The sequence below is a fragment of the Drosophila mojavensis genome, unplaced genomic scaffold (assembly GCF_018153725.1).
Source record: "Drosophila mojavensis isolate 15081-1352.22 unplaced genomic scaffold, ASM1815372v1 contig_36, whole genome shotgun sequence".
Lineage (NCBI taxonomy): Eukaryota > Metazoa > Arthropoda > Insecta > Diptera > Drosophilidae > Drosophila > Drosophila mojavensis.
This window is the reverse complement of record NW_025318858.1, coordinates 4,676,835-4,692,016: the sequence shown is the minus strand read 5'-3', so window position 1 is coordinate 4,692,016 and position 15,182 is coordinate 4,676,835. Positions and strand designations below refer to the sequence as shown.

Genomic DNA, 15,182 nt, shown 5'->3' with positions numbered 1-15,182 from the left:
CCGTTGCATTCGCCATTTTGTCTCCGGACGCAGCGCCATTTTGGAATGTGACGGCCATTACGTTGCATAACATATTGTAAATGGCATTGTTTTTGCATTTCACATTTAATATTTAACACTCATTTTAAAGGTTTTGTCGTTCAGTTCACTAACGCCAAAGCAACAATTATCGCAATGCATTTCACATTTACTATTTGGCATTTGGCATTTGAAATTTTTGCGGTTTTGGCGCATTGCAAACATTTTCATGAATTTTAATACATATCTGTGATTAATGCAAAGTCAGTTTCAAGGCTTTCCTATGGTTAGTATATATGGTAATCTAAATAAAGTGCAAATAACTAAAATTATTTATATATCAGCAATATTTTACATACTGAATTCTATTGGAAGTGAATGAAATGGGTATATTAGTTTAGTTATAACTTATAAGAGGGAAATGTAATTAAATGAAATTGGAGGTCGACTTTCATAGATTCTACTGCAATTGCATTCAATTTATCGATAACTTATCGATACAGTCAACAAATATCCATACATAATGAAATTATTAACAGAATATGAAATGATTTTCGCCAGATGGTTTGTACTATTTTTCAAATTAGATATAATTTATCGATCAGTTTTATTAATTTGCAAAGATCGATAAAAATGAATTTCCAATTTCAGTTTTGAATATACATATGTATCTCGATAACTTGGTTGTTTTATCCATAGATTTACACGCTACAGAATGCAATTTATTCTTAATCATTCATTCATTTAAATCAGCTACCCAGCACAGGTATCTTCACATTGTGCACTCCCGCTGCTCGCGCTAGTTGTTACATGGTTATGCAAATGCTGCGTTTAGCCTTTTCGTGTTCAGAGCCAATCATAAAATATGCAAAATTTGAGCTTATAGAAAAATTATTCAAATGCCTTTTAAACTATTCAAATTGTTTTTGTTACTAAAAACGTAACAATAAAAATTAAAATGCAACCGATTATTCAGACAAGATTGCAATAGAAAAAAAAAAAACTAACTAAAAACAAAAACAGAAACTAAGCAATAAATTTAAAATGCATTACATTTAAGCTTAAAATATTCCATAAATAATCGAATGTGTTAATATGCATGCAAATGATATTGAAATATAAATCATAAAACTCTTTCAATTATCATAAACGTTCCATAAAATATGATAATTATTTTTAAATAATTTTTCGCACTTCCAGCTATTTTCTCTGAAAGAAAAAAATGCTATAATTTAAAAGCTATTTATGAATATATTTGACTTAATGCGAGGCATTGCCGCCGAAATGTCGGACAAAGCGTATGTTAACCTATGCATATGTCGAATTTTCAAAACACAAGTTCGCAAATAAATTATATACAAAAGCAGCTGCAAGTCTATAAGCCATTACAATCAGATATACATATGTACATTCTCATGTGTATGTAGATGTATTCACAACAATGCGGAAGCCTGCGAAGACCTGTTAATTATTTAAAGCTCTGAATGGGCGCAGCCCTGCCTTCAGCTATTTGTTCGCATTCGCTGAACACAATTTCAATTAACAGGAAAAAAAAATGCAATTAAGGATGTTTAAGTCGGAAGTGAGCGATTATATCATGCTCGCCACTCAGGCGGCATATATATATATATATATATATATATATATATATATATATATATATATATATATATGTATATGTATATATAAATTATAGGTTTAATTGAAGAGGTGATGAAGAGAAAGAGAGAGTCTATAGATACATAATATTACATTTTTTCACAAGGATAAGAACAAATATATAGACTTTCTGTATAATTTATTGAATGTAAATACTTGGAGTTCGTGCAAACCAATATACTCGTTTCACTCCCTGATCGTGCATAAATAACACCCATTTGGCACCCCAGGCAAACATACATACACGCACACCCACAGACATAAGTATACAAACACATCCGCTGCTTTGATTTGTTTAATTAAATTATGCTCAGACAAAAGCCTTCAATCATTCACAGTTTTCCAATCATTCATTGGCTCATTCACGCGCAACGCAAACAAATAGCGATATGCAGCTCTGCACTTGTTTGCCAACATATATATGTATATATATATGTATATATGCATGCCAACATATATATGTGCGTGTGTGGACGTTTGTGTTACCCAGAAGTGCTTGAAGCCGATGCTTGCCCATGCGTTGAGTGAGCTGTTAACATTGAGTTGAGTTAGGCTCCGGCTGCAAACATCGTGCGTTCAGAAGTGTATATAATACCCCTTACATTTTTATGGACATAGCAGATAGGCATAACTACTTTCCTTATACATCTTGTGCTGTGAATTAATTTAATGTTATTGCTCATCCTACTCAATCAATCACTTAGGCAAACAATCAATCACCAAGTAGTCTTAAGTGCCTCTCAAAGTTTCTCATTCAAAAAAATATTTTTTTTTTAATCTAGAAATTTTAATCAGTGTTCAATTTGATTGTTTATTATTTTCAATCAATCAATTCGGTAATTAATAATCTATTAGATTATTTAGACCCATGTGGTCAAAGTTAACTAATCTGGCAATCATAGTTGGCTTTCATATTGAATGCTTATTCTTAGTCCTAGTTACTCCCTCAGTCAGTCAATCACACAATCAGTCAGTCACTCAGGGAATACAGCTTATCTATACAATTATCATAATCTGTACAGGGTATTCAGAGAGCTTTATATGGAGTTATCATAGCAGCGTACTTAACTCTTTCTTTGCTTATATTGCTCACTCAATCAATCAATCCGCCAATCAATGAATACAGTCTCGCAGTATCTTTAAAGCTATATGTAATATTTGTACTTAATTCAACTCTTTAATCAGTTAGGTAGGGCATTCAATGCGTAGGGTATTTAGAGTTCCGCATGCCCAGTCACACATTAATTACCGTCTTGATTGCTGCATTCAGATTTATTTGCTTATAGCCAAACGGAATTTAGCCACGATTGAGTGCGCATAGGGTGTGCACTGGGCCGTTAATTAATGCAGGGAACCACTATCTATCGGCAATTGAACTGAAAGTGAATGGAAGGCAAGGCAAGGGAAGGGAAAATATGATCATTACAAGCTAATTATGGCCATAGGCAGCAGGGCTCTGGCGTAACTCCATCGTCTAATTACCAGCACTTGTATAATAGTGTCGAGCAGCTGTAAAGTTCTTTGTTCCCTTTCCTCCCTTTCCGCCTTCCGCGTTCACTTTCACTTACTTTTCTCCGGCCACTCATCCATTTTCTTGCATGGGGCTGTCCAATGTGCCTGGTGGTTCAATGAAACTTTCACTCAAGTGCGGCTTATCCGCTCAATGTGAAGCGTTAAGCATATATTTACAAGCTAACTTGGCTAGCACTTTGGCTAAGTAAGTTCTCAAATTGACACATTTTCTTAACATTTTCTTCGAGATTCGCTTTAGTTTCTTATACTTTTTTTTCGGGGCGGAACAAAGGAAAGTCATTAGAGATTGATGCACAAAAGGAATTTTCTCGCTACATGCTTTCCACATTATTGAAAACTTACCCGTAAGCAGCGCTGCAATTAACAATGCCAACAACAACCAGCACACAAGCAACAACAGCAACAACAGTAAGAAAAACAGCAAAAATAACTACAGAAGACAGTTGCAATTTTTGATGCTACCAACAAAGTGGATTTTATGCCAAAGGGACTTGAGGCACATGCAAGTTTTATGCAAATGGCATGTCGAGTCCTGGGAAATGGACGAAAAAAGACAAGTTAATGAGGAGAGAGCGACTAGCAGATATTCTGTAAGCGGCTAAGAGCAGTATAGAGGGGGAAATAGACGTGGAGAGAGAGGGAGTTAGATAGAGTGTGAGACAGGGAGATGTATATAATAAGGTCAGAGAAAAACAAAGAGAGCGAGACTGACAGAAGCAGAAACAGACATTCAAGAAAGAGATACGTGTATAGAAAGAAAAATACCTGACTAACTCTTAGCTTTTCGTTTTGGAGAATTTTCTCTTAATTCTGTTATCGATATTTATCGATTGTAGTACAAGTAGTTCAAGTAGAAGGTAAGGAATAGTCAATTGACGTTAGGTAGTATTTCTAAGCTATTAATCTTAGAAATGTTTAGTTTTTTACACATATTGTTATACCCTTTACTCTGCCGGATCGCAGGGTATAGAAAAAGGATAAATTACTTTTAAAGTGCACAGGCAATGTGTGAATGCAGGCTCGTTGAACTTTCCCTTGGCAGAGGCGTCTCCCCATCGGCCCGGATGCAAATTGGCTTCGAAACATTTGCCTATTTTTGGCACTCTGATGACTTTCTGATTTGCTTACGAAAGAAGTTTTTGTGCTTGTTTCTTTATTTCCTATTTTTTAGTGCAAGTTTTGAGTGTTTTTAGGCGCTTTTTGTTGCCAGCTTGTTTATTATTTGTTAATTGAAATGTTGCAAAAAGTTACGCATGTGTCGCAGCTGAAAGCGGAAGGGTGTGAGAGTGACATGGGGGGCGGGGCAGCAAAGTGCTGCAAGTACTTTGCCGTCCTGATTGAAGGCTGTGCTATGTTGCTCAATTTGCCTTTTGCTTCTGCCACTCCCACATCTAATGTCTAAATTATTGCAGGCCCGAAAGAAGAAACACAGAAAAAAAAAAAAAAAAAAATTGGCTGAGTTCACAAACGAGGTGAAACAAACAGCAATAACTAGCAGAGAAAATTTGACTGTTGAATATGAAAGTTGAATGCTCTATCTATAAGAAATGTGTATGAGCAGTCTTTATTTATACTTTATTAGGATATATTTTATCTGTCTATGCAAATTTGGCTATACCTTTTTATATACTCTACCTCTCTGTTAGCTATCTATTTAGTAACAATTTATTCCGTGCAAGTGTAATAAATCTACTAAAACTCTATATATGTATACATACTCCATCTGTCCATAATATATATCTGTCTAAACTAGCATTATTTTGCCGATTTAATCATATGATTTTCTATATTTTTATGAACTATTTATCGAATAAGTACAGTCCTTTTAACTATATAAAATCCATGTATACTCACTTTACAAATATATTTTTCTATAGCCACTATCTATCAATATTTATAATCCTTTCAACTGCAAAGAATGTATTCCTTAGTAATTTCTATCTGTATGTAGTCTATATATCTTTACTCTACTAATATATTATCTTCATTTTTATCTGCATGTATCTATGAAATATATTGAAAGTCCATATATAATAAAATTATATGTGAAATCCCAAAAAGTTTTCAAATCAATAGACTAAATCGCTCAAAACTGCCAAAGTTTATGCTCAAGCCATGCTACCTCATGTTAGGGTATTATAAAATTATGAAAAGCAAACAAGCAGTCCGAGTTATTAGACGAGCTCAGATTTACTGCTGAGGTTAACATTTTGCTTAGGTGTGGCACGTAACACGCTTTGAGAGTCTCTCTAAAAACAGCGCACAGGGCAACGCAAACAAAAAAAATCAAAGAGTCCACTGCACGTGTGTGTTTATGTCTGTGTGTGTGTGTCTGTCCTGGCTAACTCGACTCCTCAGACTGAACTGTGTGGCTGCTGTGGCGGCTGTGGGTTTTGGCCCTGTTTTGGTTTGTGTAACTATTTTCTATTCATTTATGCATTTTGGCAATAAAAATTTCATTTTTTGCTTAACTAAGTGAAACGAAAAGGTTAAACGGAAGGAGAAGTAGCGGGGGAGCGAGTGGCGCAAGAGAGGGGACCGGGAGCAGCGGCAGGAACTAGTTCCAGGACATCGTCTCTGGCACTGAAAGGACTTTTTTATCTTGGGCGCTGCTGTTTGGCCAAGTGTTCCATAGTATATCCGACTGTCTGTCTGGCTGTCCCTTTGTCCCCGCGTCCGTCTCCCCGTCTGTTCGTTTGTCTCTTCCATTGCCTAGATAACGTTTCCGTCTGTCTGCTGGTCCTTTTTGTGTGTAGTTCCAGTTTTGTTGCTGTTGTTGTTGTTGTTGCTGCTGCTGCTGCTGCTTTTGTTGTTCCCTGTTTGTTCGTGTTGTTTGCAAACATTTTTTAAATTGTTTGCTGTAATTTGTTTCCGGCCAACGGCGAATGGCAAATGGCAAATGGCCGCAACGCCATTTTGTGGATGGTAGCGTATACCACGTAGCGCTCCAGCAAACCCACAGCCCACAGCTCATAGCCCAAGTGCCGCCCGCTTCTTTTTTTCTTGCTTGCTTTTTTTTTTTTTTTTTTTTTTTTTTTATTTGTTGGCCCTGCAACCGCAGCTGAATTTGCAGCTTTGCTTGTTTTATTATTAGTAAAAAATTATAATTTAAATATACGTCTGCTTTTTACATATCATTTCCATGCATACTTTTTTTCCTAACTCAATAAATAAATGTGTAAAAAATGGATATTTAGGTTTTGTGTCTAGGCATGTAACAGGCAAAAGGCAGAATTGATAAAAATGCATAGATTTTATATATTTCTAGTATAAATTCTTACTCTACCATGCCAAATTGAAAAAATTTGATGTCTAGCACGTTTCATCTACCTTTTGACTACTAAAAAATTAGGAAGCTTAGAAAAAAAAAAGAATCGCTATACACCTATGCGATATAGGGTATTTTTTAGTCGTCTCACTATCCGAGTGGAGCCCAGTTTTTTGTTTGGTTTGGCACGTTTCATTCCCTTTTCGGGCAACAGCTGCAGCCGTTTCCTGTAACCCGAACTGTGCATCCCGTGTCCCGTCTAGTCCCTCCATATGCCCTGCAAAAGGCCCAATTAGTTGTGTAATGCGTCTCTGCATGTCCTTTCGACATTTATTAGTTTGACTTTTTGCCAGCGATTTATGGGTCGGGCATAAAAATCTATGCAAATATTATTTTGCAGCTGTTGCTGGCGTCGACAAAAATAAAAATGGATTCTATTCGAAAACAACAACGGAGAATTCACAAATAAAAAAAAAAATTAGTCCGAAATAATTTAATAAATATATACATATATATTTACATATTAAAATTCACGTGTCTGGCTATCTATCATGATTTTTGCTGGTCAATTATTCACGTTCATTTTCAGTTGCACAAATTCCAATTTATAGATTTCTTGCTGAATTAAATATTAAGCGATATTAAATGGATAATTCAATGCACTTTAATATCAATTTATAATGAAATTTGTCTATGGGAAAATGCTTGAAAAATCAAATAAAAACTCCTACAAAATATTTTTTTGGTATTTATGCTGAATAAGTTTGATGGAAGGCTTCATGAAAATGAATTGTAGAGTTTGTTCATTTGAACAATTTACTAGCTATGTAGGTATTATTAATATTAATAGAATCGCAATATGGTATGTTTCCTTTCTCAACAGATAAGTTATATAATTTGCAAATAAATGTATTCATAATTAAAGATATAATAGATAGATATAATAAAGTTATAAATTTAAATATAAAATTGGAAGTTTTATCATCAATTTTAAATTTAATAATAATAATATTAAAAACATATTTATTTATTCCATTATTGCATTAGTTCAAAATGCTATTATATTTTCTAAATTCCTCTGTTAAATCGAGCTTTGTGGAGCTTTAGTGAAATAGAACTTTTACCATAGCATGTGCTGCATTCGAAATCGTTTGCAAGTCACGTAGCATGTTTGCCAGCTAGAAATTAAAACCAAGTTAAGCATTAAACATTCGCATTCGTTGCAATGCATATTGAGGATATATATATATTTTATTCCTGCATACAAACAAAGTCTACTGAGTTAATGAATCATCAAATTGCATTTCAACAACATTTTAAGCTAGTTTTAGAAAAATCGACTACGAATGCGACTATTAAATGCCCTTTATTATGTTTAAAAAAATATTAATTAATTAAATTAAAATTAAAAATAAATAAATAAATTAAATTTAAATTTGATTTATTTATGTAAGATATTAAATTATTTATTTTTTTATTTTTTTTAATATATAAATTTTACAAGATTTAAGTTTTTGTTAGTATTGATTTTAATGTATATTATATGAATAATTTTTAAAATTTTGTTAATGTATTTATTTATTTAATTTTATTTAAATATATGTTTATATTTTTGTGAAAAATATTAAATTATTACTTATATTTCTAATAATTTAAATGCAAATTATTTAGTAGTAGGCGCTCTTACTAATACTACTTCTTTATTTTACTTATATACTGTCTTCTACTCTTTGCTTTTTCATTCACTCATCTCTGTACTCTACTTTGAAGCACAACAGTTTGAAAATTGATTATCATTTTCACTTCAAGTATGAGCGGCTTGAGCTTTCTCCTTTTAATACAGCTTAAACATATTAAATATACGTTCTTAACTCACATAATTGTGTTTGCTTTCGATATACTCCATCTATAGTAATATTTCAAATACAGCACACAGTACACGACTTTGTCTATGTCGTCAGCTACTTATCGAATTCGACTCTGAGACGCAATTATCAAGTGCAGTTCGAGTTCGAACTCGAATTTGACACTACAAAGCTGAGTTGACGCAAGCTGCATTTATTATAAACAATCCTCATGCTCGACGAAACGCCAGCAATCGAATTCTAAGCGACTTTATAAGACTTACGACTTTGGCACGTTAAGTCACGTAGTTCGAAGTGCACAGTTTGTTTGGAAGCTTCGATGAGAGCAAACGCGATATTAATTACTGCAAAGAAAACATAAAGAATACGAAATAAAAATAACTTCAAATACAAAATATATACATATATATACAGTATATACAGAGCTTTGTATAAAATGCAGTTAGTTTGGCTGAAGCTCTTGCTCTTCAGCTGCCTGTGGCCTGGCTCTCACCTGCAGCCCTTGGGCTACCATGAACTGGAGCTGTTGTTTGAAGAGCAGCAGCAGCATCAACAGCTCGAGGAGGATGACTTGGATATGACGCAGGTTAATTGGAGGGCGATGATACCGTTGCTGTTGCAACGTCAGCAGTTGCGTCTCTGCATGGCTGTTTACCGTTACGAGCCGCGCCTGGTCGCCGGAACACCTTGCGAACTGCTGCTGGGCAGCGGACTGATGGCGTACTGTGACATCGGCCATATCGAGGATCTAAGCGTAACAATGCGCGATGCATTTGGCGGCATGCTGTTCGATACGCTGCAAAAATGTCGGCCCGGGCTGGAAATCTTTGGAGTGCGTTGCCGACGACGTGCCTGACTTAGACTATGAGCCAGAAAAATGGATTTTAACTGAATTGCTAATTCAGTTTTCAGCAGTAGCAGCCGCTCTAGTTATTTCTCTCTCTGTCTCTCTCTCTCTCTCTCTGCTTCTCTGTCTCTTGTGCGCTGTCTCTGTTTTCGTGTCCCCTGTCATTTCAATGTGTCAATAAAAATACGATGTGGGTGAAGGCCTGGGCCTGGGCTGCCGACCAAGTCCGAGTCCGAGTCTGTGTCCTTGTTGAGTTCCAGCATCATGACAAATGACGATTATAATTTGTAAAATTTGCACCCAGCTTGTTATCCAAACGCCCGAGGGGGCGTGACAGCGCTATCTATCACTCTCTCACTCTTTTTCACTCTCTCTCCCTTTCATACTCGATGACTATGGCCTAGTTCCTGCCATCAGATTCAGTTTGTTGCAATTGTTGTTGCAATTAGCAGAGTGAATGGGTAGTATAAAAGAAGAAGACGCTGCAGCTGGGAAAACATAAGCACAGTGAAAAACTGATGGCTTGATTTTTCCATTAAACACTGCAAATGGGAAAATTGCACAGAGCAGAAAGCAAAGGCATTTTGTTCGTTGGCAATTACCGGGCGCTGTGGGGCGGGGCTGAAATGGGGCGAAAGCATTTAGCTTGAAAACGATGACCATCATGAGTTTTCATTTTCATTCTCATTCCAATTCTCGTTCTCATTGCTTTCGGCTTGTTATTGTTATTTTCTGCTTAATTTGTGTGCTGCTGATGTGCTAAAACACCTCTCTGCATCAATCTCTATATAAATCAAAAAATTGTAGCATACTTTTCGGCTTCGACTGCAAAAAGTGGGCGGCACGCCCCCGCCTCGCCCACGCTACACCCGCTGGGCTCTATGCAAAATGCAGAAGGAAATTGCTTGAAATGATTGCATGACCAGTTGGTGTATGTGGGTGTATTGGTGTGTTAGTGTGTGTGTGTGTGATTTGGTGCATGTGTGTGTAATCAATATCAATAAATGCTTGTTGCAATTCGTTTCTCAATTATATCTCAGAGTTGTAAATGGGAATTCTTTTGTCTCTCTATTGCTTTTTCAAAAATAAATATTTGTATTTTAAAAAATTGCTTAAAACAAATATTTCCTAAATTCCTTTTTATTTGGTTTGTTCGGTCGTTTAGGTTGAGAACATTCGATAGTTGGTTGCATAGTTGAGCCACAGTTGGCTTGGGAGATTTTTTAACACATTTTCAGGTTGGGCTTTGATATTTTGGGTAAACAAATATTTAATGATTGGCAAATAATTTGTTACTTTGTATTTATTCAACAAATTTGAAGTTGATGGTTTTAATAATATTTGTAGCTTAATAGTAGAGTTGTTTGCCCAGCTTACAAATATTGTTTATAAAAGGATTTGTTGATATATTTTTATTTATATTTTATTCATTGTTATAATAATTTTGGGTTATATATATATATATATATTTTTTTTTTTTTTTATATTCCTTGTTACTTTTACTGTTACCTTTTCGTATATATTTGTGGTGATTTATTTTTATTTATTTTTAAAAATATTTCACATATAGCTTATGCACTTCACAGCACTTGAATCAAATACATTTTATATTAATACTTATACATATATATACTTATCAATTCGCTTCAACATATCAGTTCTATATGTGTTTTTAGTTTATTCCGGGAAACATTTAGCTTAATATAAATATTTTATATATGCTCTCTGCAATCTTTAAGCACTTCAGATAATTTGTTGATTATTATTAGTCAATGAATTAAGAAGGCTTAACACAAAATATCATCAAATTGTCTATTTCAAGAACCTTCCGGCTTTATGATAAGCTGATATCGCTGGGTCGTTCTTTCTACTGACTGTTGCTAAGAAAGTGAAGTCAGATAGTTCTTGGTTAATTACTCTTAATGTAACTAACTATGAGCATTTCTTTTATTCCAATATTTATATTCAGTTTTGGTATATACCAAAAAGTTGACTAACTTTTGTTTTGTAGTTTGTTATCCATTGCGGAATGGTAGAACTCTTGTAAATGTAAATGAATGAATTGTTTCAAGTGCTCGGAATATTTACGCTCAAAGCAGCGACTCAGCGTGGTTCTCGGGCGGATGGGCAATGGGAGTGACCAATGAATATGCAAACGACTTGCCCTCGCGCGGCAAAAGGTCAAAGGGCGGCGGGTCATTAAGGCATTGGGCGCAATGTTTGCACAACTGTTGCAGCAATAGCAACAACAATATCAAGTGCCGCTGCTGCGACTCCTGCTGCTCCTGCTGCTGCAGTTAATGTGCAGCCTTGACTAAAATATGCATAAACAAACGAAGCTGAACTATTGGAGAGCAGCGACTGTTGGGCGTATCTTTTTGACGCAGTTCTCGGTTCAGAGCTCTCAGTTCTTTCAGTTCTTTCAGCTCTCTGAGTAATTAAATTTTGCGCGAATTTCTTTGCATTTCCTTCTTTGATTTTTGCAGCCATCCGCTGCAGCACTCACTGTCTCACTGTTTGCATTAGCAAAAGCGAAAAGTCTATTAACTTCCACTCGGCATTGGCAATAATTTATGCAGACTTGCCTTGGCTCTGCCATGGCATGGTAATTCATGCTTCAGGGCTGCAAATCGATTTGCAAATTATTTGATATATATTTTTGTGGATTTCGGTTCGATTTTGGCAATAAATTTGCCTAACGAATGTGATTTACTGATTTTCGCAAATAAAACTGAGTTCCAAGTAGTATAGATTGTTTGCTATAAAGTTTCTCTTTTGAATAGCTATTTGCTAAGATTTGTATGGGTAAAAATGCATATGAGACAGAAACTGATAATATACCGACAAATGTATATACTTAATTTTTCAAATAAAAAAAAAAAATTGTCATCGTTTATTTATATTTATTTATTCATTAATTTTATTTTATTTTTTAATTATTTTTTATGTATTTTTATTAATTTTTTTTTTTATTTTTATTTTGCAAACGCTTGTGTTAAATTTCAGATAGAGATGGTTTTATTCAAAATTAAATTTTGTATTAAATATTAATGTACTAATTTATCATAAAATATTATATATCATGTCGAATTGAAAATCAAATTTTATAATTTGATTGCCAATTGTATTTTCTCAAACAAATTTGTAATCACTTGCCATTTCAGATAATTTCCTCAAATATCAATAATTGAAAAATTGATTAATAACGGTACATGACTTCCTTTTCCATTTCCTTTTTGCAGTTTTCGAATTTCGTTTATAAACACATTATGTAAGTAGAACACTTTCAGATATTCTATTTGCTGTCGTAATCATTTTCACAAAAATTGATTTGGTCTCAAACGAAACAAATTTGTAATCCATTCAGGCCGGACCATTCGGCTAGAGATTGTTTGCCAGCCCTGTTGAAATTACTACTTCCAAGTATCAGAATTATTGGAATGCTTTGTGTAATGTGGCCCCGTGCTCTATGCAGAAATTGAGCTAACGAAACGGGCCGGCCAAATTGATTGCATTATCGAGCAAAAAGACAATGGGAGCAAACGAAAGGTTAAGGCACTGGGGCGGGGAGGGGTCACATAAAATCGAGCTGGGTAACAAACTTAAGTGCCGCATATAGATGAGAGGGAGAAGCGAAGAGATATGCGAGTGTGCTTCAAGGCTCATTTATGGCCACTGCGTGCTGGTCACTTTTATGCATTTTCCACACACAAAGCAAAACCAGTGATACAGTGACCAAAGGGAAAGAGGGAGGGAGGGTGGAAGGGTAACAAGTGTGGGCGATCGAGAGGCATGAGATTGAGGTAGGTAGAGCTTGGAGCATTGTCAGGCATTTTGGCACATTGTTTACTTTGTGTATAAACCGAGTGGCACTTACTTATTTTGTGCCACATAATGAGCACTCCTGATGGCCGCTTATAAATTATATAGCCCACAAAGGCACACACACACTTCCGCAAGCCAACAGACACACACACACACACACCCACGCAATTTGATTTGTATGGCTTTTCAATTTGTGCTCTGCTGCTTTTCGCTCTTTTGTGTTTTTCTTTTCACTTTATTTCCGTTTTTTTCTTCCTTTTTTTGGTTGCATGTTTTCGTTTTGCCTTTTCTTTATTTTCCTGCTGCTGCATTTGCCATTGTATAAATTTTTGGTATTTGCGCCAATTTCATTCCAAATTGAGCGCTACCCACAGTCGTTTATTTTTAATGCACCCAACAACGAATAACCAGCCAAGCAAAATGCCGGCCTGGGTGGCCGTGCCAGCCAGCCAGCCAGCCAGCTAGGGGTGTGGGAGGAGCAAACACAAACCTCAGCGCCTCGAGTAGTAGTTGTAGTACAACTAGATTCCTTCATCCTGCTCTTAGCTGCATTACTTTCGCTTTACAGATTAGAAGAGAGCATTATTATTTTCAGACTTAACTGAAGCATCTCGCATTGAGGTACATTAACGCAATTTTCATTATATACATTTTAATTTGATGGTCGAATCATTTCGAGTGAAGTCTCTTTATTATGTTATATTCTGTTTGATACCGTTTTAGTTTGAGCATTTAAGTATTTGTTGTGTGTGATTACTGGGAGATTAGTGCATAATGAGGATGAATACTGTTGTTACTTGTACTATGATGGTCTTTGATATTACCTTGACATAGCTGTATTGTCTCTTTATTTGTGTATAGCAATTTAATTTTGTACAAATGTTTATAAATTGTATAAAAAATACTACCTAGAAATACAAGAAATACTATCTAGTATATACAATTATTTTAAGTATTGAAATTGACTCAAAAACATATTTTAAAGTGAGAGTTTAGTTTATATATCTGCTGCATACATATAAAAAATAAATATATTTAGTTTATTGGAACAATAATTATCGATTTGATATTTTAGTATTTTTAGTATTATTTAGTATTAAGTTATTTATTTTATTTATTATTATTATTATTTTTTGAATATTTAATTATTTTATTGTTATTATTATTAATTCAAAAAGTTTATCATAGCTTTTAAGTAAAATACAGTTTTGATAAAAAAAGATATATTTTCATATATTTGATTATATAATATATATTATTTATATCGTTATATTAACGTAAAAAAATATCAATATTATCAATTTATTTATATACACTTTTTGGCATTTTAATTATTTACTTATACAACAAACTTTCATATTTTATGTATTTATTTTTACTGTAATAAAATTTATATATTTGTATAAATTGGTTTTGATTTGTTTTCTAAATTCTTTAGCTTTCAACTTACGCCCTTCAGTCTTCCAATTTATTTGAATATCAATAGAATTGCCTCTAAGCGATTTCAAGCTTAACTTTCTTTTGCTTCAATTCCCCATCGTCAAGCGAGGGCTCCACATGAGCCGCGCTGCCGTGCGCATTTTATATTTGAAAATATATTGAAATTGATTCGTTTTTCGAAAAGTTCACAAATTCAGTTTGTGAGCGAGCCAGAGAAGACCCAGCCCAATGTGATAATCTGTTAGAAAGTGTTGCCAAGGGATAGAGCATAAATATGTCGCTGCATCCGGGTGGCTGCTACTCATGCTCGGCATTCTGCTCGTGCATTTCTTTTCTTTCTAGTCTGAACATTTTTTCTACTTTTTGTATGTGTGTGTGTTTTTTTTCTCTAGTGCATTTTGGACATGCCAAACGCTCGCAGGACACTCAGGCGATTGCAGCTGCCACCGAAGGCGGCCTTGAAGGGCGTAGAAGGCGGTGCGAGTGCTGAGTAGGAGGGGCGGCGCAAGTGCGCTCAAGATTTATGGCTCATGCCTAGGGCTTTTGTTAAGGAGGGGGTGTGTGTGTGTGAGTGTCTTTGTGAGTGCGAGGGTGTGTGTGTGTGCTAGTGCCATCAAATACAATCAATTTGATTGGCTTTTTATATAGTTTTTCTTGTAGAATGGAGGGCACTCGCTATGCTTGAGCTGAAAATGTAATGCGATTTTGATTTTTTATTAAGCCACAA

The 15,182-nt window shown here is 34.9% G+C and overlaps 1 protein-coding gene across 1 annotated transcript; it reads left to right on the top strand.

The window, feature by feature from the left end:
* Positions 1-8,519: 8,519 nt before the first annotated feature.
* LOC6575986 lies at positions 8,520-9,462 on the top strand. Its single transcript, XM_002001954.4, has one exon. It carries the CDS (start codon positions 8,780-8,782, stop codon positions 9,197-9,199), a length of 420 nt encoding a protein of 139 aa, XP_002001990.1. The 5' UTR covers positions 8,520-8,779; the 3' UTR covers positions 9,200-9,462.
* Positions 9,463-15,182: the final 5,720 nt, after the last annotated feature.

What these genes read in the sequence shown, in the direction of transcription:
- LOC6575986 (XM_002001954.4), top strand. Translation starts at nt 8,780, where the DNA reads ATGCAGTTAGTTTGGCTGAAGCTCTTGCTCTTCAGCTGCCTGTGGCCT.